This window comes from Sorex araneus, chromosome 11 (assembly GCF_027595985.1).
Source record: "Sorex araneus isolate mSorAra2 chromosome 11, mSorAra2.pri, whole genome shotgun sequence".
NCBI lineage: Eukaryota > Metazoa > Chordata > Mammalia > Eulipotyphla > Soricidae > Sorex > Sorex araneus.
In genome coordinates, this window is record NC_073312.1 from 33,868,246 (window position 1) to 33,894,428 (window position 26,183).

At 40.8% G+C, this 26,183-nt stretch overlaps 1 protein-coding gene across 3 annotated transcripts in view; it reads right to left on the reverse strand.

The window, feature by feature from the left end:
- Positions 1-733: 733 nt before the first annotated feature.
- Positions 734-26,183, reverse strand: part of EXOC6 (exocyst complex component 6) — a 168,754-nt gene continuing 143,304 nt past the window's right edge. For all 3 annotated transcript variants that reach the window (XM_004607362.2, XM_055119231.1, XM_055119232.1), the window contains 2 exons: positions 3,374-3,486; positions 734-2,053 (listed from right to left, as the gene is read on the reverse strand). In XM_004607362.2, coding sequence (XP_004607419.1) covers positions 1,921-2,053; positions 3,374-3,486 — 246 coding nt within the window. In that variant the 3' untranslated portion in view covers positions 734-1,920. The remainder of the gene's footprint in view (positions 2,054-3,373; positions 3,487-26,183) is intronic.

The window sequence follows — 26,183 nt, forward strand, 5'->3', positions numbered from 1 at the left end:
GCCAACACCCGATACCCCGCAAGGAGATTCTCAAATCTGGTCCCATCTCCAGGCTCTCTGGACGACAACTTGGGGAGGGGAAATCCGTCTAAGGGTGTTAGTGTCATTACTGCACAAAATTCCACTTGACACCCGGAGCCCACGGAGAGCAGAGCGCGCTTGGCACCTTTCGGGTGTCGGGCGGGGGGTGAGGGGCCGGACTCGCTCCGGAGCTCCACCCACTGCCCAGCTGGTGTGCGCGGTTCCATCTCGGGCTGCCTGTGCCCGTCTAAGGCTCCTAATACCCAGCACTCGCGCGTCCCTCTATGTCCCTCTAGTCCGACGGTCCCACGCGGGGGGTGGCGGAGGGGGTGAGGGGTACATACACTGAGAATAAAACTCACAGGACCTGTAAAGCTCAAAAGACCAGCACAGTGGCCCCAAGCAGCCAGTGTCAAAGCGGCGCTCTCCGAATTGGGGGCGCCACCACTGAAGTCCCGGGATCTCCAAGGGCGAGGGCCAGCCAAAGCCACACGCAAACTGTTCACTTTTTCATTTGTGTGTGTGCGCGCACAAGCGCGCGCCTGTAGAATTCCTATATTCTTCTATCTAGAGTTGTTTTTTCGAAATGTGAAATAGTTTAGGATAAAGAGATGGTCAAGAAAATAACTGCTTCTTTGTTTTGGTGACATTCTCATTCCATTAACTAGGAAGAATGGCCTTTCTTAAGGAAGCGGATGTTTCAAATCAGGAAGCTCTGAATGGAAGCAATTGCAAAGTATTTTCAACAGCTTGCTTAATCTTTTTAATTTTTCATCACAAAAAAAATCAAGAAATGTACATGTAATTCTTTACAGTTCTTTTACAGAGTCAGCTCTATGGGTCCTAAATGCAGAAACCCTGAAAATGCAATGGGAGTTTTCTGCATAAATACAAGGAAGAGGAGTGAGGATCATCAGGCTGAAGCTACTTGTGGACGGTGGTAATTTACACAAAGGAAAATGTACATTCGCTTTAGGCTTCGTGGAGTTCATTTGGTTTGGCTTGTTTCCAGAGAGGATAGGTGGTGAGACCTGCTATTTGAAGAGAGTAATCTGACCCTGCTGGTAACTTCTGTGTGCTGGAACATTCTACCCTCCAAGCTGCACCTAAAGTGGTAAGCCTCACTTGGGCCCTGGCCTCTCTCTCTCTCATTTTTTTTTTTTTTAACTGGAATCAAACCAAGTCAAATAAATCCTAGAATGGGGTCAACTACAAACAATATACTTAGAAATATTGCCTCTGATGAACAGAAACAGCCGTGTGTTAGGAAAGCTACACACCTTTTCTTCATATGCAGCACCATGAAATCAAACCAGCCAAGAAAAATAAGTCATTTACATTCTTACTGGATCGAACCAAGTTTGAGTTCAGGAACTTTACAGATTTGTCTATGTACCCCTCAGAATCAGCAGAATCAGAAATTTAAGTCTACTTAAATCAGACTGCAGTGAAAAAGGTTAAGAGAGACAACAGTGAAATATTCACGAATCAGATGTGACTGCATTCAAAACCAGATGCTGATGAAAACAGAAAAATCATTCAATTCTAAATAGAAAAAAAAAACCCACTTTATATGCAGGTGTATGTTTTTCTAATTATTTACAATCAATTTCATACACAATTTTTGCTGTGATTTATATATTACAGTTTTGTCTTTTGTTCCCTAAAAGTCAAAAATTAATGTTGTGTTTTCCATATATAAAATAGTATTCACCTTTTAAAAAATCCATACAAATAGTATTTATTATTGTTTACTTGAGCTCTCACCAGTGTCTTTTCCCTGTTTTTCTATTGTATTTCTGAATTCTGCAAACAAATGAACGAATCGTGACCAGTCCCAGTGAGAGACCAGTGTGGAGTCAGGGATTTGGTGTCACTGAGAGCAAAGCCATGTGAAGTCTACATGTGCTGAGACATACCATTGACCAAACTTCTCAGCTGCTTCACCACTGTCTCTATCAACTTCTGTTTGTCTCGATCATTCTTCCTGAACTGAGCAAATATATTGTTCTTTTTGCTAGTATCCTTCATCCTAGGAATAGAGGTGAAAGAAAATTAAAAAGTTACATGGTCACAAGTCGGATGTCTTGGTGTGCTCTGAATCAATCCTTTGCTTACGAATGCACTTGAAAGAAAATAGACACTGACAAAACTACAGACAGGAATCCCCCTTAACAGCTTTACAAAAATACTACATCCTCTCAGAAGGAGTGTCTTTGCATTACTATGTGAATTGAAAGGATGTTAAGTTCTCTAATATTGTACTATTTTCTAATCCAAAATGCATGCTAAAATACATACTTTATAGACTGGGAATCATATTCATAGGAAAAACAGCATTAGAAAATATAAAGCAGCATCGGTTTTTTTGCCTCTACTGATTTATGCACTGTAAAATAAATTTACATTTACTTTAGCTTTTTCTTTTGTCTTCTTAAACAAAGTATACCATAGGTAATTGAAATGTGGAGAATAACATTTACTTTTAATTCAAAAATGGGAAATTTGAATAATGGTACTTGAAATGGCTGAGTGAAACAAAAATATATCACATAACAAGAGGAGAAGTAACACCTATACTTCTACTATTATTAACTAAGCAATGTTAATGTCATACTATTTTATTTTCTTTTATGTTACTGTTTAAGATTACATGACTTCTCTATTTGGTAGAATCTAAGTCTACAATGGTAAGCTTTAGATAGCTCTAGTGACAAACATCCAATTCCCTAGTCATTTTTCACAAAGTACTTTCTGTTCCCGAATTATAGTATTTTTTGAAGTCTATTCTCAGTTACTATAACTTCCTTATATAAATAAACATATTTCTTTACATTTTTGGTGTTTTCCCCTATCATTTTTTGTTAATTCGTTTTTGTCTTTTTTGGGTAAACTTTTTTCTAAAGGCAACTAAGTCTGTCGTAAGAGGCTACAGCAGCAAAAATGTTTTTATTCACATCACATTAATGGATATCTCATATAAAACTACAATGACATGCAGGGCAAGGAAGAGACTTAGGTTTGGTCATTAATTTGTACTGAGCTTTTTTTTTTCTTTTTTTGCTTTTTGAGTCACACCCAGCGATGCTCAGGGGTCACTCCTGGCTCTGCACTCAGGAATTACCCCTGGCTGTGCTCGGGGGACCATGTGGGATGCTGGGAATCGAACCTGGGTCGGCCGCGTGCAAAGCAAACGCCCTACCCGCTATGCTATCACTCCAGCCCTGTACTGAGCTTTTAAGCTCCATCTAGATCTTTCTCTTTTGATAAAAATCCCTAGGTCTTCAAGTATCACAGGATAACAAAATGCTAAAATGTTAGGAATAAACATTTTCAGAATATACATACGTACTTCTCCAAAAGAGTAAGGGCTGTGTTTGGATTCACCCGAAGGTACTTAGAGGCTGGCTGTCCGTAGTCAGCTAGGTAAGTTGACCAATCCCAAACCATGAACAAGTCAAGAAGCTGAGGAAGATGAGGAAAGGGTTAGACAACTTTCATTATTGACCAAGAGCTAATACACATATAAAGCATATGCCATTCTTGATCCACTTTAATATGCCCTGTTTCTTTGATGGAGCAGAATAAGGTATTTTAAAAACTTTAATAAAGAACGATGATGAAAACGGTATATACTATATTTTTACTTTTGAAGTTACTAAAATTTTGAGAAGTAGCTTTTCTGATAGAACATTTACACTTTCAAAACATTGTAAAATAATGGAAACACTAATATTAAGATAGTAACACTTGTAATGCTTGAGATTTAACTTTTATGTATTATGCAGTTTGTCCTCTTAATGAATTTAATGAATCAGGGCTGGTACTACTAATGAAAGAAGTTTAAAGAACTCAAATCGAGCCTTTTCCTTAGAGGTTAAGTATGTTTACCTTTCAAAGAAGCTGTTTGCACCTAGACTTTTCCCAAAGTAATTTAAACCAAAAGCTCAGATAATCTCAATTAAGTGCATGAAACAACCTCTGTTGGATTCTGCCTGGTGAGAGACCCTTGGGCGTATTATGAAATGAGGGCTTCAGAACTCTGCCTGCTAACTCTGGGCAAGTATTTCGTATAAACAAACAACAACAAAAAAAGAGACCCTCTTGTTTTCCGTAGTGTTTTAAAATTGTCTATTTGCTTGATAATCTTCAGTTAGAATTGTTGTCAAATATAGAAGTAATCTTTTAAAAGCAATGCCATGCCTAAACCAAAGCACCAAACTCTTTATCCAACTTTAAAACCCTAATCCCCTTTAAGCCATTTAAAACCAACTTCCTATCCCCATTTGAATGGTTTCAGAAAAGCTAAATGCTTTCTGACTACCTTCCTTCATTTTTTAGCATATTCTTACTTTTTTGTTCTAATTCACTTTGTAGGTAAGGAGTACATTGGTTTGCTTTCTTAGGAAGAGAGTATTTACATTTACCCATAGGATATGTAAGCCAACCCACTGACTCTGAGAATAAAACTTCTAGGGTGATTCAAGCTTAAGAAAAGGTTACAGGAAACTGGCTCCTCCTAAAGAGGTGAGGACCTTGTTCGACTCTCCCTATCCAAAGGATGGTTACTAGCACAGTCTTTCTTGTATAGGAGGAAAATTCTTCAAGGAAAATATTCACCACTCGAGTTAAAGGTTACTCTATTTTCTTTCAAATAGCACTGTTTAGGGTTTTACCAAATTGAAACAGGGGACTTAAATAAGAGTCTTCAGAAACAATGTCCAAGAATGCACTGCCTAAAAACATGGCACGTATTTCAAGTTTTATAATTTTCAACTACTGTTTAGTGAGAAATACATTTTTTCCTTCCATTCACAAGAAGGAAAAGTTAAGACCTCTTTAATAAGTTAGTACCTACTTTATGATGAAAACATAAATTGTTGCAACTTCTCTGGAATATGGCTTTTGTCATATTAAAAACTTCATAAAAATGACCCCATTAATCTTATTTCTAGGAACCTACTTTTAGGAGATACTATGTTAGGAAAACAAAAATGCATACACTAAGATACTAATCTCAAAGTTTTGCATTATCAAAAAACCAAAGGAAAAAAAAACCCTGAAAATGCCTTAAATCAAAATATTAAGAGTAAATACTGAGGCCAATATCATAATTACTAAAAATTTGTTTACTCAGATTTTAGAGTGGAAGATGTTTACTAAACTTGCATAAAAAGGACAGGACGGAGAGTAGAGCAGGCAAGTAACTTGCATGCAGTTGACCCAGGTTTGATCCCCAGTACTGCGTCTGGTGCCCCGATCACCAGAAGTGATTCCTGAGCACAGAACCAGGAGTAAGCCCTGCACACAGCCGTGTGGCCCCCAAGCCATGTATAAATAAATAGAATTACATAAAACCCCAAAACACACTAGAAGGCAATCTGAGAAAATGTTAAGAATGGTTATTTGTGTGGTGGGATAAGCAGTCTTCTTGTTTATTTTCATAATATTCCACAATGTAAGTTGGGAATAAGGTTTAGATTATTTAGATCAGAAATGTGTCAAAAATGGATATTTTACACAGCTATTAATGACAGCCTCATTCTGAATGATTCTTCTCCTGGGTAAATGTGCTGGTGTCAGTGGATATGGGCACGGGCACAGTCAGCAGAAAAGAATCACTAATATGCCAGCTGCAGTCTTCCCTTCCCTTCAACAGGCATTAGCCGCGTGACCTTTGGGATTTGGAAAAGGAAGACACTTTAAAGGAAATAGTTCTTTCAAACCTTTTTGTTTTTAAAAAGTAATTCCTTCCCCCTTCCCTTCACTGTTGTCTTTTTTTTTTTTTAAGGTGGGGTGGGGGAGATCACACTGGTTGATATGGTGGTGGGGGTGAGGGTCACTCCAGGTGGTGGTATGGGGACCATGTGGAGCTGGGGATCCTGTATGCAAAGCGAGTGCTCTAATCCTTTGAGCCATTTCCTGGGCCCCCCATGTTGCTGCTGACACATTGTTGTGATGACCAGGGGTCATACACACACACACACACACACACACACACACACACACACACACACACACACACACCTGTACTCATCCATTTTTATCCATGGTGTTCTCAGAGGGGCAGGAGCCACACCATGAGGTAGCAGTGCCCGTGCACTTGGCTACAGTGCTCGCTGAATTTGCACTCCACTGGTGACAGAGTTTGGACATATGCTTGACAGGACCATACTTTCAGCTAAGGGATGACAGTTAAGGTCTGTGCTCACAGATGTACCCACCAGAGGGTGCACTTCCTGGTCTTGGGGCCTGCACATCTTTTAAGTTTGTGTCCACACTCAACTGTGCTCAGAGTTTACTCCTGGCTCTGCTTACAGAGCACTTCTAGAGATGCTTGGGGGGATCAAATGTAGAGCCGGGGACTGAACCCGAGTCAGAAGCAGGCAAGGCAAGTGCCCAAACTGCTGTACTCTCTCCAGCCCCTCGCACACCTAACTTCAGTAGAAGTGCTTACACGGGACCCCTTCTGTGGTATTGACACACACCTGGCTATGGAACAGTAAGAATCCCCTGTGGTACCAGGACCCACAGACAATGGAGCAGTCAGAATTGTGCTCAGTGCATTTGGGACACGGAGAATTTAAACTCATGACCAGATGCTTTGCAAGGCGGGCACATTAAGTCACTGTGCTGTCATTCCTCCTGGCCCTTTAAAGCAATCTCAGGGCCAGAGAGATAGTCCAGCGGGTGGGCACTGTTCCATAGCCAGGTGTGTGCCAACCCAGGTTTGATTCCCAGAATCTAATATGATCTCTTGAAACCCACCAGGAGTTATCTCTGAGCACAGAGCCAGGAGTAAGTCTGAGCAGTGCCAGGTGTGAACCCAAAAGCAAACAAAAAGAAAAAGCAATCCCTTTTTCTCTCAGAGTGATACACCTCCGGATGGGAAAGGAGGTGTATCACTTGATAAATTAATGGCCTGTACCAAATCCAACTATGAATACAGAGCAGGTTCTTATGCAACACAAAACCAGAATTTCTTTTCATTTTTGTTTTGGTTTGGTGTTTTGGGGCCACAGACAGTGGTGGGTAGTTAGGGTTGAATCATGGCACTGTGTTCAGGTATCATTCCTGGTGGAGATCAGGAAACCGTCCTGATGCCAAGGATTGAACCAGGTCAGGCACAAGCAAGGTAAACACCTTACCTGCTGTACTATTGCTCTAGCACCAAACCAGAATTTCCTAACTAAAGTAATACCATGCATAATTTCCACATATGGTCAGAAGCTCATTTGTATATCGCTTATCCCTAGAAACTACAAGAACCACAAAAATTAGCCTGCCTGCTCATAGAACCAAGTCTAGTCTACATGGTTTTGCATTTACACATATATGTATTTAATTGGACTTCATATCATATATAATTAACTTGTGCCAACTAAGGAATCTGTATCAATTTGTCCAGTGATGGGTAAGGAACATACTGCAAGAGTGGCTAAAAAAAGCTTTGATCTAAATGATTCTTGGCACCAGAGATATAAGATTGAATGAGAAAATTCCTGTTTGCAGAGTTTACAAATACGGAAACTGTGGAGACAGACAGCTAACATAGAGCAAGTAGCATTTTAATGTTACCATGAGGAAATTATTAAGAAAAAAAACTCACAAAATCCTAGAAATTTACATTAATACATGTCAAAACTACTATGAAGTTAGGTTTTTTTTTTTTTTTTTTTTTTGCTTTTTGGGTCATACCTGGCGATGCACAGGGCTCACTCCTGGCTCATGCACTCAGGAATCACCCCTGGCGGTGCTCAGGGGACCATAAGGGATGCTGGCCGATTCGAACCCGGGTCAGCCACGTGCAAGGCAAATGCCCTACCCGCTGTGCTATCACTCCAGCCCCTGAAGTTAGTATTAAGAAACCACTGACTTATGAAGTTAGTAACTGCTGGCTCATTCTTCTTGGCCCACGAATCCATGGTTCTCACACACTCGAGTAGATATGCCCCAAAGTATACACGAATGAGGGTGGAGAGAGAAATCATGGGTATACCCATGACTCTTACCCATAATAATGCTAATATCCCTTTCTCTACTTTTCATTTTTACTGTAAAAAGTAAAAATGAACTGAAAAAGCAGAACACAAATAATATTAATCCTAACTATGTGCCAGCTTCTAAGAATGGATTAAACCCATTTCTTCTCTTTTGTGACCATACAGGGCAGTGTTCAGGGCTTACTCCTGGCTCTGTGCTCAGGATTCACTTCTGGAGCTAGTCATATGTGGTGCCGGGGATAGAACCCGGGTCATTCACCTGCAAGGCAAGTGCTCTACCCACTGTACTATCTCTCTGACCCTAACTATGCCAAGTGGCTACAGGCGGTTGGCCATGCCTGTTCTGACCAAGAAACACAATCCCTGGTCCTTGAGGGTCATTTTGACTTTTTAAATTATTTATATTTGGTTTGGGGACCACGGAAGGTGGTACTCAGAGAATATTCCTGGCTCTCTATACTTGGGAGTGACCCTTGACAGTGCCCAGGTGTAGTGCTGGGGAGTCAAACAGAGTGGCAGAGAGGCAAGGCAAACACTTTAACTTCAATATTATCTCCAGTTCCATGAGGGTGATTTTTGAGGAACGGGGCTGTTCTGGAGCATAAGTGTGAAGGGAAAGAGAAGAGAAAGTGATGCCAAGTACAACTAAGGACACTTTTGCTCCACTCAGAGGCAATGCTTTGGTGACTGCCTCTCACTTTCAGGCAGGTTTCCCAGGATGAAGTCGGTGCTTAACATTAGAACCAAATTGTACACGAACCTCACTATCCTTTCTCTAGTACTGGCCTCTTTTAGAGCATGAATGATATAGATGTTATTAATTATATAAAATCACCAGTCTTATAGATAAATAAGAAGACATGGTCTCAGCAGGTGGATTCATTAGTTAACACATATGCCTGAAATTCAAAGATGTAGATCAAACACGAAGAAAAAGGAAAATCACCCCAAGATTATCCAAAAGCAACTTTCCAGTTACTTATTAAAGGATAAAGTTAAGCATATTATAATAAAAATTGCTATTAAGTTCTGTAAGTGGGTTTGTTCCAGTAGTCAAGTATAGTAATTCCTCCTTAAAGCCTTTTAGGAAGTAAGCAAAGTATGGATCATATAAAAATGAATAACAAAATAATGTGCCTCAACTTTTTCTCATCATGATGTACAAGATTACCTAAAATTAGGATCCTAACCTTTTTTTAAAAATTTAAACCAAGGATTCAAAAATACCCTTCAGAGCTAATCTGATAACATAAAATGGACACATGCCAATATTTGTGAGTGAGTTGTAAGTTTCACTTCCTCCGCTTTCCTTCTGTGTGTCCAGCAAACAAAAAGATTCAGAGTAAGGAAAAAAATGCTTGCATGGGTGGTCCCATTTATATGCTCGAAATAGTTGAATCACTTTAGAACCACTGAAGAATTCGTTTGTGTCAATGCATTTAGCTTGCTGACAGTTTCCCATCCTAAGTCTCACTTCGGACTACACAGGCAAGGAACCTGGGGTCTCAGACCTGTTGAGATCACTTTGTGCAAATGACACAATGCATCTAGGCAGACTTAAAACCATTCTATGGAACTCTTGATGTGACTTTTTGCCTTTGTAAAAGTGAACCCAGAGTGCCAGGTCATTTTTTCCTTGAATCTGGTTTAGCTTTCTTTGTTTTGGGTCTTTTGGGTTTTGCTTTTGAAGCACCTCAGGGGCAGTGACCCAAGACAGAAGATAAATAAAGTTAAGCCAACCTCAAGAGAAAAGCAATTGGGGATACCAGGTTTGCTTTTGTAAATGTGAACAGTGACCTGGGGGCTCAGGGTCAACCTTCGTCCCCCAAATTCCCTTTTCCAAATACCAAATCCACCTGGGACCTCAAAGATGCAGTGCAGATTCCAAAGGTAAACCAGGAGATCATTTTTCCTTTGCTTCCAAAAAAACAAAGCAAGAGCAAGTGTTTCCTAGAGCGCTTCGGAAAATCAAACAACAACAACAAATCCAAAACCAGAATATAGTTTTCAGGAAGCCTTAGGAGTAATTAGGCACTGGGAAGTCAAGAAAAATGGGATTTTACTAAATTTGCCACAATAATGGAAGTGTAAAACAAATTTTTTTTAATTGGTGTTGAAATCAAATGATGAGCTCCAAATAATTTGTAAAGAATATGTTTTTCTTGTTTCCCAACTAACGGATTTCTCTGTTTGGAAAACTCCAAGCAATACAGAAGCAAATTTCAAAAGCAACCAGAAATAGCCTGGGCAAAACCAGCAGGAAGTGGGTTTGTGCTCTCACCTACCTCATTTTTTGCCCGCAGTTGTTCATTGCTCTCAGGTTAACTGATATACCAGACCCCTAATCTTATTTACCCCCTTTAGATGTCCAGTTTGTCAAACCTCTCTACCAGCTTTTTTGCCCACACCAGTGTAAGTGGCAGCTCAGAGCCATTTGTGCAGTTAGAAGGCCTTTAAGAGACTTGGTCTCCTCTGATCACTTCACTGACGTGAAAAGAACACAGACATGGGACATTCTGAAAGGATCTTTTTTCACGGTAAGCTAAGGAAAAGTCTTAGGTAAGCACTATGTGTGATTGGAATTCAGGGGAAAAAGGGGCAAAGAGTAAATTTCACGCAATCAAGTTTATCTACCTTTCTTGTCATAATCATGGCTATAATTACACACAGATCAATACATATATATGATTTTATGTGGTAATTTCTTTATTAAAGTGAATTTTATCCATGAATATTTGGTTAGTAATTAAATGGAATGTATCATGAAAACCAATATGCTGCCCAACTTTCCCATTCTCGGGAACAATCATAAATAAAACCTATTTGGTTTTATTTATTCATTTTTTAAACACCTGTTTGGTTTTAAAATATTTTTATGTATCTCCTTTCTCTTCCCTCTGTTGTGCTTGTTGTTATGACACAAAATCATACACCCTTGGCTGTGGTGCTTAGGCATATTCTGGTGGCTGTGTTTATCCTATTTGTTTATCCATCAGGTTACCTCTTAGCCAAATACTGTACATGGAACATAATATATTTCTTAGTCCACTTGTTTATTTTATTTTGGAAGTGTGGGGGTTTGGGCCACACTTTTCAGTGTTGAGGGCTTACTCCTGGCTCTAGACTTGAGGGTCACTTCTGATGGGGCTGGAAAGACCATGTAGGATGCTGGGATCAAACTCAGGTCTGCTATGTGAAAGGCAAGTGCCCTATCGATTGTATTATCTGTCTGAAATCAATAATTATTTCGTAGTATGGGATGACTTGTGACTATCTTGGCCCCGTCTCTTTTCCACAACTGTCTAGTGCCTTTCTTCTTACTTTGGAAGAGTCTCAAAGCTGGGAACTTGTTTTGCTTAATATTATCCTCTCATTTGGATTGATGGTTGGTGTAGTATGTGACAAATAAATATATGTTGAGGGACTGAGATGAACTGCACATGTTACCTTTAGCCCAGAATTTTATGCCTATATTGAACCCACATATTAGTTACTAGCAAGATAGCTATATATGATGATTAATAATAATTAAGACAGCTAAAAAAAAACAGGTCTGGGGCCAGAGCAATAGTACAGCAGGTAAGGCGCTTGCCTTGCACAAGGCCAACCCGGGTTCGATCCCTGGCATCTTCTATGGTCCCCTGAGCACCACCATGAGTGATTCCTGAGTAGAGAGCCAGAAGTAACCCCTGAGCATCTCAGGATGTGACCCCAAAACAAAAACAAACAAAAAACAGCTCTGAAATTTTGATACTACTTCACAATATTCTGAAAGCAACAGTAGTCTATTTACTGACAGGTTTAACATGTGTCATAGAATGTACTACAGTATTTCATAATCAAAGTTCCGCTCCTGAGATTATCTTTCATGAGTTAGTGATGCCACCATCCAACCTGGTAAATAAACATTCCCGGGTCATACATTGAGGTTTCTGTCCAAGTCCATTACATCACTGACCACACTTACATAAGAGGACTTATGTAATGACTCCCCAATAAAGCTCAGACCTCCAATATTAAGGAAATCAAATCTTGAAACTCTTGATGAGAGGTGTTTTCCTGACTTTCAATTCTCCCTGATGAGTCATTTTATTCCACTGAAGCTATGAAGAAACAAGATCTGCTTGTATGAATTAACTTTGAACAACAAAGGAAGACAATGTGAATTAGTCAATGAAGAAAAATTGCATGCCAACACGGCTATACTCCAGGATACAGCAGTTGATTGAAGGGAGGAAGAGGAGAGAGAGCAAGCTGGGGTTTCTCTACGTACTCCTTTAGAGTACATACTGTCAAGAAGAACAAAGGGAAGAAATAGCCTTTGAACAATGCGTAAGGATCTAAGTGTATATCTCTATCCCCAAGGCCACCGTGATTTTAAGTAAGGCAAATGAAGGGACCAGTGGCTGACTCAGTGGCAGAAAGTGCCTGCCTTGCAAGCATGAGATCATGAGTTTCATGCCACCCACACATGCCCCACACGGTCCCTGCAACTCTGTTGAGCCTCTCTTGCTACAACAGTGTGTGATGGAGCACCACAAGAAAAATGTGTGGTCTACAGCAAGTGCCACAACTACAGGACGGATGAGTGTTGTGCCAGGGGTGCAGCCACCGGAGAGCGCATGTGAGCAGCACGCAGACTCCGGCGGGTATTGCAATCAGAACCAAGCAAGCACCCACAAACTTAAATGAATGTGGACCCCTGGCAAGTACTGCAGTGAGCACGTGTGGTCCCCAGGTATCACAACAACAACAAAGGGAAGGGTTGTTGAAAGAAATCAATGAGGCGGATGAAAACTTGGGAGACTCTAATAGCTAGATTAAGTCTTCAACGGAACATGCCCTATGTTCTATTCTAATGTTTTAGGAAGTCATATGATATCTATCTACCTACATATATTATTCATTGTTTGCCATCAAATACTGACTTTTGAAAAAAAACAAAGCTGAAGTAAAATTAAAACAAAATACTTCAGTTCCCAGAGGCATTTTATCATTTTAGTCTTTAAAATGAAATTCAAGCCAGTTCGTAGAGATGAAACAAACAAAAGACCATTTGATGCCAAACAGAAAAGGGATTGTTTTTCCTATGATAATACCTTTGACGGCATGATATGAGGAAAGATGCTAGTTTAAGTTCTTGTAAAAAATCTTTGGTGCGGTAGAAAATGAATTTCAGATATGTATTCCATTTATTCAGTTTCTAAAGATTTTTATACCCTAGAACAGAAGCATAAACCCTTTGCCATTTTTGCCTTAGATTTCCAAAGGAAGGCAGAGTAAGTTCACTTTAGCAAGATGGAAACAAGGAAAGTGATACTTCTCTCTCTTTGCAGTCCCTGTCCAAGAAGACTAGTGTAATATTTTAATGAATATTGGTAGTAGTGGGGTAGGGACACACTTTTACTCCTTGCTATCTTGCATATCTTATCACAGGTTTTGGAATCTTTGCTCAACAATTTAAAAGCACATGCATTTATTTTCTTTTCGAGAATCTAAAAAGGCAACTTTTTCTCTCATGCGAGACAATTTATTAGCCCCTAATTATCCAGGCTGACTGTGTATGTAATTACCTTATTCGGCAATAAAAATTTGCTCCATAAACATGTCAGAACACTTGCTGCTTAGTTTGTTTCAATAGATGAATTTGTTTTTTTCTCCCCCACAGCCTCAGGGCATCATTAAATACAAAAGAAAGAGTAGTTTTCTCACAATTGGCCCATTTTCACTGAAGAAGGAAGGAGTACACAACATGTGGGCTGATTTGGGGGCCTGGTGCTCCTCTGAGTGCTCAGTAGCAGATTTCTGGGACAAGGAACAATGGCAGTGCCGATGATGGCAGGTATCCACACAAACACAGCAGCTCCACTAGAAGGAGCTCCTGGTGAATAACTATTGGCAGCACACCTTCCCAGTAAGCTACATCACTCAAATATCAAAACAGAAACTACGTAAAAACAGCTTTTACAGTAAGAACTAGTTTTCTCGGAAAGAGAAATACAGCAAGCAGAAAGCTCCCAGGATTGTGATCTAGGTCCTACCATGACTTGATGTTAGCCTATAGAATTGCAAAAAGAGAAATTCCTACCTGACCTCTGGATAACCTGAACAGGAAATCAGGACATTTCTAAGCAAAATAGGCTGTGTCATCCTGTTAGGATAATTGTTTCCACTGACACTCTGCATAAACATTTTACACTAGGCTTTCAGAGGAAACTCCAGCCATAGCGTCTCTTCTTTGTAATACAAAAACCAGCACTTGGCCTGGTGCCCAAACACAATTGAGGAGGTGAAATTGGCTGATAATGAGGACAAAGAAGGAGAGAGAAGGATAACAAACAGGTAAGAAAGTAGGAAGTATACTTTAAGTATTTACAAATTACCTGAAAATAGTTTTAAAGAGGACTATCAATCTAACCTAGAATCTGGGGGCTTTAGGAGAATATTCAATGATCTTAAGGAAAGACTCAACTGTTCAAAGACTACAACTTAAAACAGCAATTTTTTCCAGTATCATAACTTATCTTTCATTTGATCATTCTCTTTCTCTTGTTTTTTTGAAATTTAGGTTACTGTGATTTAAGAGTAATGTCAGTTTCCTTTCACCTTCTTTAACTTTCCCTAATTGGCCATTGACCAACTGTTGTATAGGCTGACACCTGGGGTCTTGTCATTCCCTTGCTAAATTTTTATTCCCTTACCATGGCGCAAAATCATTCTCAAATATTTGATCTTTAGTTCTGGTAATTAGGAAGAGTTAGAAATCAGCACTATTGGGGCTGGAGCGATAGCACAGTGGGTAGGGCATTTGCCTTGCATACAGCCGACCGGGGTTCAATTTCCAGCATCCCATAGGGTCCCCTGAGCACCGCCAGGAGTAATTCCTGAGTGCACAGGAGTAATTCCTGAGTGCACAGGGGTTACTGAGAGCCAGGAGTAACCCCTGTGCATCATCGGGTGTGACCCAAAAAGAAAAAAAAAGAAAGAAATCAGCACTATTGGGAGGAGAAAAATCAACCTCCTCCAATGTTTCATATAATTCCTATGACTATTAATTTATCTGATTATATTTTACTGGGATATGAAGTGCACCAACTGTTTTTATGTCAATGTCTTATAAAATTCCCTCTAGTTGTTTTTTAATCAAGTTACTTTCATTTTGAATTAATCACATAGGGGAATTGCAAACTGAGTTTCAATTGTTTCTGTAAAATGAAAGGATGGTTTGTATTTGACAAACATTCTGATACTAAAAACTGACAAGATGATAACTCATTCTTTACATTCAAAGAAGTTATAAATTCAATAGAGAGTCACAAAAACACAGTAATGAACAGGCATGCTAACTACATTGATAGCAATTATAGATATTTTCTAGATCCTTCAATCTTGCTAGAGGTGAGGAAAAATAAATCTCAGACGGTGGTTCTTCGGTGGCACGCAAAACTGAGTCTTATAAGGAGATTAGTCAAAGGAAGAGTAGTGATTTCTTAAGCAAATGACACATCATCAGAAAGACACAAAGATAGCCAGAGATAACTCAATGAGCTGATTATCATGCAGGAGATTCATATTTGATCCCTAAGTGCATGGTTCCATGAACACCACCATGAACAATCCTCAAGCATAGAACAGAAGTAGCCCAGGAAGAAAGGAATGCAGGAAGGAATGCAGAAAGAAAGGAATTCAAGAAAGAAGGAATGCAAGAAGGAAGGAATGCAAGAAGGAAGGAATGCAAAAGGAAAGAAGAAAAGAAAAAAGGAAGGAAGGAAGGAAGGAAGGAAGGAAGGAAGGAAGGAAGGAAGGAAGGAAGGAAGGAAGGAAGGAAGGAAGGAAGGAAAAATAAATGATGAGGAACAAGCTGTGTTTACGGGGAGTGAGTGTCTACTTTCAATGTTGCTCAAGTGAAATGTGAGATTGGCTGGGCCATAAAAAAAGTTCTTATTCCTTATTTAGGAAATTTGGAGGGTCACTGGAAATTAATATTTTGTTATACTTGATTGACTTTTATTCCCTCTTCTCCCCTTTCCCTTTGTTGTTGATGTTGTGTGGGTCTGTGTGTACATGTGTGCAGACACACACACATACACACACATACATACACACTCACACACAGAGCTATGGTGTTTGCTGGAAGTTGAACACCAGGTTCGGCCACAATGCTTGTTGAGGTTTGTACTACTTTAGCTGCGGTGATTTCAGACATGGTTAGTGGGGTTGCCTCTAATTGGGGTCCCACACGCTATGGTTGTAGTACTTGCTGAGAATCATTACAGTGTTCACACATTGGCTTTCCAGGGGTTGTAATACTTAGTCATGGCATTGGCACAAGTTCGCCGGAAATCACATTCCTTTATGGTGCTTACACATACCTGGACACGGTGTGCTCAAAAATAGCCTGTGGGGCTGGCTAGAGTGATAGCACAGTGGGTAGGGCGTTTGCCTTGCACACGGCCAACCGGGGTTCAATCCCTAGCATCCCACATGGTCCCCTGAGCACCGCCAGGAGTAATTCCTGAGTGCATAACCAGGAGTAACCCCTGTGCATCGCCGGGTGTGACCCAAAAAGCAAAAAACAAAAACAAAAAACCCAGCCCGTGGCACCAGGGATGGCAGAGCTGCCGTGCTCCTGCTTGGCACTTGAGGGACCATATACTTGCAATGCAGGCACTCTAAGCCCCTGTGTAATTCCTCCGGGCCCCAATGAATGGTTTTAAACAAGGGAATTGATGTGGTCAGATTAAAGGTAGGAAAAATAACCTTAAAATACAATGGAATAGGTAAATAGGTAGTTGAGAGTAGGGGGGGAAAATAGCTTTGAGAAGGATTTAGGAGGCAAAATAGCCAAAATAGCCTCAGGATAGCATGATAGAATATGGCAGAGTGATGACATCAATCAAAACAGAGAACCTATAAAATACAGACCCGGTTTGGGCTGAAACGATATCACAGTTAGAATTAAGATGCTTGTTTCTTACAACTAGTCCTGGTTCACTTCCACCTTATACATAATCAATCCTGGTTCAATTCCCCATACCACATATGGTCCCCCAAGTAGTAGCAGGAGTTACAGAGTCAGGAGGAAGATCTGAGCACTGCCGGATGTGGACCAACAACCACAAAAGATCTGAGAATGAGGGATGACAGATCAGTTGACAGTAATGGCCACATAGGATTTGGGAACTAATCTACCTAACAGTTGGATGTGCATGTAATATCTGATAAAAAAAAAAAAAAGAAAACACTGAATAGCAGTTTAGGCCAATAACCTCATCCCCCAAGAGGAAAGTGGATGAGTTTATCCTAACAAAGTTTACAGTATGCTCTAAGAATGGAAACCTCAGGGACACAAACATTTTAGGGGAAAAAAAATGAAACAGAGAAATAACATTAAAGGGAGTACAATCTATGGAGAAAAGAGTGATATAAAGAAGACACACCTGGGGCTGGAGCAATAGCACAGTGGGTAGGGCGTTTGCCTTGCACGTGGCCAACCCGGGTTTGATTCCTAGCATCCCATATGGTCCCCTGAGCACCGCCAGGGGTGATTCCTGAGTGCAGAGCCAGGAGTAACCCCTGTGCATAGCCGGGTGTGACCCAAAAAGCAAAAAAAAAAAAAAGAAGACACATCTAACATTATCAAATGCAGCTGCAGGAACCAATCAGAAGGGCTAAAAACCAATACAGGTTTTCCTGTAGCCAAAGGGAATTGGGTTTAAGTCGGGTGGCTAAACAAACAGGTGCGCACTGAGGCGCAATCAGGAGCGCTCCAAGGAGCTTTTGAGTAGATTTTCTGAGGCTCTTTTCAATTCACAAGTCTTAGCATTTCCTGATCATGAAAATCATTGAATTATAGATTGAAAGTAACTGGCAGATGATCTGACATTTAAGAAAATACAAATGTTTTTCCCCTCTGGAGAAGCCCATGGTCGCCTCACTTCCTCACTCTCTGCCCTCCCGACCCCCTCTCTCTGAGAAACTGCTGAGGCTGGGAGCAAGCACATGTGTCTAGTTTGGGAGCCATGTCTGCTTTTACTCTCCAACCAAGTTAGGAGTCCTTCAAAGGCAGAGGTAATAGTCCCTCTCTCCCCCTCAGGCACTCCATAAAAGCTCCTTGAACTAAACAAAATTTTATTTCAAAGAACATATTAAAAGCAAAAAAGTGTTTTATTCCCATTTTAGACCATTAGTTATATCTGTGTGCAACTTTTCACTTAGACATCTCATTCCAGTAAAGTACAAAGTTTTCTGAAAATGAAGAAACTGAGGGGCTGGAGAGATGGCTCAAGGGGCTGAGCACATGATTTATAGGCAAGGAGGGCAGGTTCAACCCCCAGCATCCAATGGTCCCTCAAGTACCTTGCAGGGAGTAGTTCCTGGACAGCTCTTGGCAAGAACCAAAATGAAAAACAAAAAACATGAAATACAAAAACTAAGATTCAAAGAGAGTACATGTATAGTCATATTATTTTGTAACAGGATTAGTATCTAATTTTCTTAATTTACAAATTAAGTACTTAACTACATTAGGACTTAATATGATTCCCTTTCAACTGTCTGTATAATCAATTTGCATTCAAAAAGAATGCTTGGGAAAGTTTTTTGAATACTGCTATATGATTCATCCAGAATATGGTCAATATAGTATGGACAGTTTAGAGAATTTTGTTTCACAAAGCAAAATGAACAGTGAATATGGTGTTTGGATAATAACCTCATTAGTATATAAAAAATTACCAAAAAAAAGTACATTACTGTTTTTCTGAAAAGTACTTAAGTATTTTATTATAACCTATCCTCCATCTCAAAGAAATATCTAATTGAAAAAAAGAAACAATTCTATTCAATAAAACAATTATTACAGAAAAAATAGTATTTCATATAAAAGAAAACAGGATCTTTGGGAAAAACATGAATTAATTTTTGAGAGAAAAATACACTGACTTAAGTGCTCAGATGGAGTTTATATCTATAAATTAGCTTAAGAGATATATCACAACATTTTATAAGAGAACATTCTAAAAATTTTGGGCATTTTTTCCTTCTGTTTTGGGGCTACACCTGGCAGCGCTCAGGGTTTACTCCTCCTGACTTTGTGCTCTGGGCTTACGCCTAGCATCCACACAAAGGGATAAGCTTAGATCAAACTGGGGTCAGCCTTAACACCTGTAATATTTCCCCAACTCCCCCAAATTTTAACATATCTCTTTCAATGAAAAAAATGGCAAGAAGATCTACGATTAAAAACATTTAAACGGGGGCCAGGTTGATAGCGCAGTGGGGAGGGTATTTGCCTCGTATACATTTGACCCAGGTTTGATCCCTGGCATCCCACATGGTCCCTCAGCACTGCAGAGCCAGGAGTAACCCCTGAGCATCACCAAGTGTGACCTCCAAAAGCCAAAACAATTAAAATAAAAAATAAAAACATTTAAACTTAGACTGTCTCTCTTTATATTATTCACTAATTCCCAGTCTCACTATTCCCAGTCTACAGAGATAAAGATTTCTTGTGTAACACACTGAGAAATTACCTAAAAATTAATCATAACAATAGATAATGCTTCTTACAAATAAATGACATTTCCCAAATTACCTAATTACTTTTCATAAATGTTAATTTTATTTGTTGTCATACTGCTAAATTGAGCATTTTCTTTTTTTTTTTTTTTGCTTTTTGGGTCACACCCAGCAATGCTCAGGGGTTACTCCTGGCTTTGCACTCAGGAATTACTCCTGGCAGTGCTTGGGGGACCATATGGGATGCCGGGGATCGAACCCGGGTCGGCCGCATGCAAGGCAAACGCCCTACCCGCTGTGCTATTGCTCCGGCCCCAAAATTGAGCATTTTCTTAAAAAAAATAATTCTGATTGAAGATCAGAGAGATAATGCAATGGATAGTACAAGAAGTGATCTCTGAGCACAGAGCTAGGAATAACCTTTGAGCATACCCAGGTGTGGTCCAAAGCGCATAAAAACAGAGAGAGCAAAAAATAATTCTAACTGAGACTGGGAAGATGGCTCAAAGGGCTGGAGAGCGTGCTTTGTATGCGTAAGTCACAGGTTCTATCTCCAGAACCAAAAGGAGTTACCACCACTGGGCACCATGCCAGAAGCAGCATCTGTTTTTTGCATATCGAATATGCCACAGGTAGCTTGCAAGGCTTCCAAGAGGGACGGAGGAATTAAACCTGGGTCGGCCTCGTGCAAGGCAAATGCCCTACACACTGTGCTATCGCTCCAGTAAAAAAATCCAAACCAAAAAAATTCCGATTGATCTACTCTGAGAGCTACTTAGACAGTACTTGGTAATTCTACTTCTAAAGGCCTAAAGAAATAGTTAGATGAATGCTCAATACTTAAGTACAACAATGTAGCCATAGCATTACTTATATCTAGAAAAACTACAGATTCCATAATATCCAGTAAATTGATTTAATAATTTATGATATATTTTAAAAATTATAAAGATATAAAGAATGAAGCAGATATGAAATCAAGTATTTACACGATGAATGTAAATTATAGTGAGACAAGCCCATTTCTCCCCAAGAGGAAAGAATCTATCTATGTGCATACAAGTGGTGCATATCTATCTGGGTTTGAATGTAATGAACTGGAGAAACTCTAGAAAAGGAAAAAAATGAGACTTTCTCTATATACAATTCTACATACTTGATTTTTCTGTCGTTTTAAACAGTAAGCAAAATCAGCTTCTGATTTTGATAATTATATTATAAGTATTATAAAAGTTACTAGAGGAGAAGGTGGATGAATTGTATCTGGGGTCTCTCTAAACTATATAAATTCCTTTTTTTAAATTTTATATTTTATTTTATTAAAATTTTTTTAATTATTTTTACATGAATCACCATGAGGTACAGTTACAGACATAAACTTTCATACTTACGTTTCAGTCATACAATGATCGAGTACCCATCCCTCCACCAGTGCCCATTCTCCACTACCAATGATCCCAGTATCCCTCCCACCACCCCCACCCCACCACCCTCATTCCACCCTGCCTCTGTGGAAGGGCATTCCCTTTTGCTCTCTCTCTCCTTTTGGGTGCTGTGGTTTGCAATATAGGTATTGAGTGGCCATCATGTTCGATCTATAGTCTACTTTCAGCTCACGTCTCCCATCCCACTAAACTATATAAATTCTTATGTCCATAATTCTTTTTTTGCTTTTTGGGTCACACCCAGCGATGCTCAGGGGTCACTCCTGGCTTTGCACTCAGGAACCACTCCTGGTGGTGCTGGGGGGACCATATGGGATGCTGGGGATCGAACCCGGGTTGGCCATGTGCAAGGCAAAAGCCCTACCCGCTGTGCTATCGCTCCGGCCCCATCCATAATTTCTTAAAAGTAAAAATGTTTGAGGAACTATTACACATGGTACAGGCCTGTTAAGGTGCCCGTATCACCAACCCTGGTTTGATCCCTGGCACCAAAATGTCCCCTGAGCACCTCCAGCGAGAACCTCCTGGTCGTGATCCAAATCTCCCCTCCCCACAAAAAAGTAAAAATGCTTAAAACAAACAGTGATCCTGTACTGTCTCTTTTTCAAAACAGCATGTTAGAGGGTGATTTTCCAAATGACAAAGCAGCTTTAACCTCTTTTTTAAAAATCACAAAAATAAGAGTTCAAATAGCATCTACTAAATAAATACTTTTGAAGCACATAAACTTCCAGGATAATGATACAGAGCAAAAACGGACAAAAAGGCAAAAGTCACTTGGGTTCAGGCTAATCTTTTATAATCTAGGCACTCCCAGAGGGCAGCATACTTTTCTAATATCTGGACCTTAAGGTAAACTTTGTGAAATGCCTGGTCTTGTTATATTCAGGAGTAAACCCAAATACATCTTCCTTTAATTCTTTGGCACTTCAGATGAATTTAGAATTGTCAAAGGAGAAAATGCTTGCTGGAGGAGCTGTGTGAACAAGCTTGTTGTCCTGTTACTATACCTAGTCAAGCATTCAGATACTACAACTTTGGCAAATCCCATTAATACTTTAAGAAGACAAAGACTTTAAAACTTCTAAAGAAAGTTCCTGTGAAGTAGTCACAGGGGCAAGTTTAAGCAAGCAGAATGTGTATACAATATAGTAACAAATATAATACAAACAAAAGAAGATTTATTTAATTATAGTGGGAATAATTGTTATTTAAAAGTGCCTTCTTCCTCATCATAAAAGAATAAACTGGACTAGTGGCAAAAGAATTGTATGTTATGATGCCTTAAGATTAGAAACAGAAGGCAGAAATTTCAAAGTCAAGTCTTGGCAGACGCCACGTCTCTGTGGCAAGAATTATGGCCAAACAATTCCTTTATAGCTTCCAACGCTTGTTCAAGTCCCTGTAGGTAGCTGTTCAGTTCAAGTCAAACACTGTATATTGATCAGAGTTTTCCTATCTTTCTTCTTCCCAAACCACACTACTGTTTGGGAACATAGTTGAGGGGAGCAGGGGGACAAAAGCTGAGTGCAGGGCACCTCTCTTTCCAAGCACTGCAAGTGGCAGCATGGTGTTCCCTTGCGGCTCCAGGATGGGGAGCCGGTGTAACAGTCACACTGTTACTCTGATGAGTACAGAGAAGGGAGCTGCAGGCTCTGCGTAGCTCCCTAATTAGAGCAGTGAGGAGTAAGCACACCATGAAAAAGGTGTTTCCGAGAAGTAAACTGCACATTTTTATTCTTAGGTTTCACAAAACCACAAAAAATAGTTGGGAAAGTTGAGGAAATAGTTACTGAATATCGTGCTGTAGTTCTTCATTTACTCCAGAAATATTTGAGCAGATGTAGAACCGCCCGGTTTACTGACTTCTTATACAGCAGTGTTCTGGTGGACACACCAGTCAGATACTTCACTGAATTTCTTCTTACACTCCTGAATTTCTACCCTTTAGTCAAGAAATCTTCCAGGAGGCCGGAGAAATAGCACAGGTGATAAAGTGCTGAACTTGTAGGTGGCTGACACTGGCTGGAATCCCAGGCACCACATATGGTTCCCCGAGCTCTACTATGGGTCATTTCCAAGCACAGAGTCTGGAGTAGCCCCTAAGACTACCAGATGTGCCCCCCCAAATTTAAAAAAATAATAAAATAAGATGAGGTCAGAGAGATAGTATAGAGGTTATTATGTTTGTGTGCCGTACAGGCAATTCAGTCTGTAGCACCACATTGACTCTCAAAGCACTGCCAGGAGTGACCCCCTGAGCACTGCTGGGTGTGACCCAACACCCCTCCCCACCAATTAATTAATGTAACAAGAAACTATCCCCTAGAAAGTGCTGGGGAGATAGCTAAAAGGAGTCCTAGGTCCTTTTTGGACCCGGCTGTGGAAGGAGCATGATGGAGGGGCCCGAGGGAGCGCCCTCAGACTCCAAGCAGCCCACTGAACTAATTCCGGCATGGGACCAGAGACCCCACGGCGTGCTGAAGCTGTGGGACCCGGGCATCCCCCAATTCTTTTAACCTGTCTCTCTCTCAACTCCTCCCTCCTGAGCACAGCGCAGGGGCCGCGGTTTTCCTGAGCGCAAAACGGAGACGCCGATCCAGCCAAAATAGGACGTGAGCGCGCTTGTGGGAGTCCCCAGGGGGCGGGGGCGGCGACCCCCGCCCACCGCAGTTAGATACTTAAACCCACCTCCCCCACGTGTGCTTCCTTTTGGACCCGGCTGTGGAAGGAGCATGATGGAGGGGCCCGAGGGAGCGCCCTCGGACTCCAAGCAGCCCACTGAACTAATTCCGGCATGGGACCAGAGACCCCACGGCGTGCTGAAGCTGTGGGACCCGGGCATCCCCCAATTCTTTTAACCTGTCTCTCTCTCAACTCCTCCCTCCTGAGCACAGCGCAGGGGCCGCGGTTTTCCTGAGCGCAAAACGGAGACGCAGAGCCTCTCTCTAGGTTTCTCCATCTTATGAGCACCATAAAAGGGTAAAAGTTTGTAGTGATGTTATTTCTGGTTGTACTTTCCCTGGACTTTATACAGAAACCCAAAACCGCGCGGCCGCTGCAGCGGCCGCGCGACTTAATGTCATCTTAAGTATGAGCAATATGTAATGGTTCCTTTCTAATGGGGCGGACTTTTGTGGGAGATCCTAATAGTAAGTCTGTTGCTGAAATATTGAAGGCAATCAAAGTGGTAGCCATCTCACTAGACTGAACTAAGCTATATCCCCACGCCGGCTGAGAAGAAATTTTCTTCTTTCTCGGGAAGAAACGCGGTGTGTCATCAACTACAGTGTGATGTCCATTAAGCAAACAGACCTGGTGGCGTGGGAATGGGATATAAGGGGACAAATTATGTACAAGGAACATCGGGACGCTGGTGGAATCTCGAGCCGGAGCCGATACCAGCGCAAGACCTTCTGTTCCAGAGACTGCTTGCAGATACTCTACAAGTCTATCAACTAAGCCAGAGCCCCACGCCTGCTGATGACGGGAAATAACCATCCTTTTCGGTTTTTTTTTCCCTTGTCAGGCAGCGTGGAGATTACTAAAACAGGCGTGAACTCGGTGGCGCGGGGCAAGGGGGAAAAAGAAAAACTATGTAACAAACAGCGGGACTTAATATCTCTATATTCTTAGCAATGGAGAACTATCAAATGCCTCCTTGGCAATAGGACTGCTTTTCTTTTTTGGGGGAAACCCCAACAACGGTAGTGAGTTGTGTGTTGAAACATGGAATGTAATCGAAATAAGGCGTAAACGAAGTGAAACATATCATGTGCAAGGGTTGGGACTGGGGAGGTGGGAGGGGGCGGCAGGTATACTGGGGGGGTTGGTGATGGAAGATGGGCACTGGTGAAGTGAAGGGTGTTTGAGAACTGTATAACCGACATAATCCTGAGAACTATGTAACCCTCCACATGGTGATTCAATAAAATTAAAAAAAAAAAAAAAAAAAAAAGGAGTCCTAGGTCATTTCCCCAGCACCAGATGTTTCCCCAAGCACTTAGGATGAGTGGACCTCAAATACTGCCCTGAGTGGCCCCCAAACAAAAACAAACCAACAGGGGCTGGAGCGATAGGTAGGGCATTTGCCTTGCACGCGGCCAGCCGGGTTCGAATCCCAGCATCCCATATGGTCCCCTGAGCCCCGCCAGGAGTAATTCCTGAGTGTAGAACCAGGAGTAACCCCTGTGCATTGCATTGCCGGGTGTGACCCAAAAAGCAAAAAAAAAAAAAAAAAAAAAAAACCCAACAAACAAAAAATAAAAAAAGGGAATCTTTCGAAACTGAACAGCCTTTTAGCTTCATTGATACCAATGAATTTCAACAAACTCATGTTGAAGTTGTCTCATTTTTTTTTATATTAGGAATGCAATCTACATTTATTGGATAAATGAGCCATGAATAAATGAAAATCTATCCACAAAGAATGTTTTTTACTGTGAACAGTTTTAAGCTTTCACGGACAAGTGTACAATTTATTTATTACACTGTCCTGTTTCAGAGGATTTTTTGTTTCTATTTTTTTGTCTTTAGACTTATTTGTTCTATGGGTCAGGGATTCTTAGGGACTGCTTCTAGCTGGGTGCTTGAGAAGTGTGTGTGTGTGGGAGGGGGGGAGGGAAGGGCACCATGAGATGCCAGGAATGGAATGCGCACTGCTCAAGCCATCTTCCTGGGTACTGCAGCAGAGTTTTAAGGCAACCTACATAAAAATAAGGAAGATAAAGTCAATTTAATGACAAGAAAATCAGGGCCGGCCATTAGTAGAGGTAGAAGAGATGAGATCAGTATACAAAATGCATGTGTTTTCTAATTGATGCATAAGAAAGCACATTTAATAAGAAAGCACAATACTTTTGAAATTAAAAATGAGGAAATCTGCTCTTAACAAATCCAACTATTTCTAATATTAAAATTAGACTGAATGAAATGTTGCAAAGCTGCTGAGCCCCAGTTCAATCTCTGACACCACATGTGGTTTACTGAGCAAAGCCAGGGGCAATCCCTAAGCTCGGAGGCAGGAGTAGCCCCTGAGCACTCCCAGGTGTGGCCCAATCCCCTCCACCTTATCCCTGCAAAAGAATTCAGTCTCCACGAAGAAGGCACTGAGGAATACAGTTAGGCACATGAGCTGTAATTAAGAGTAGTAACTCAATCATCTGTAGACTAGATAACCAAAATAATTTTCTAA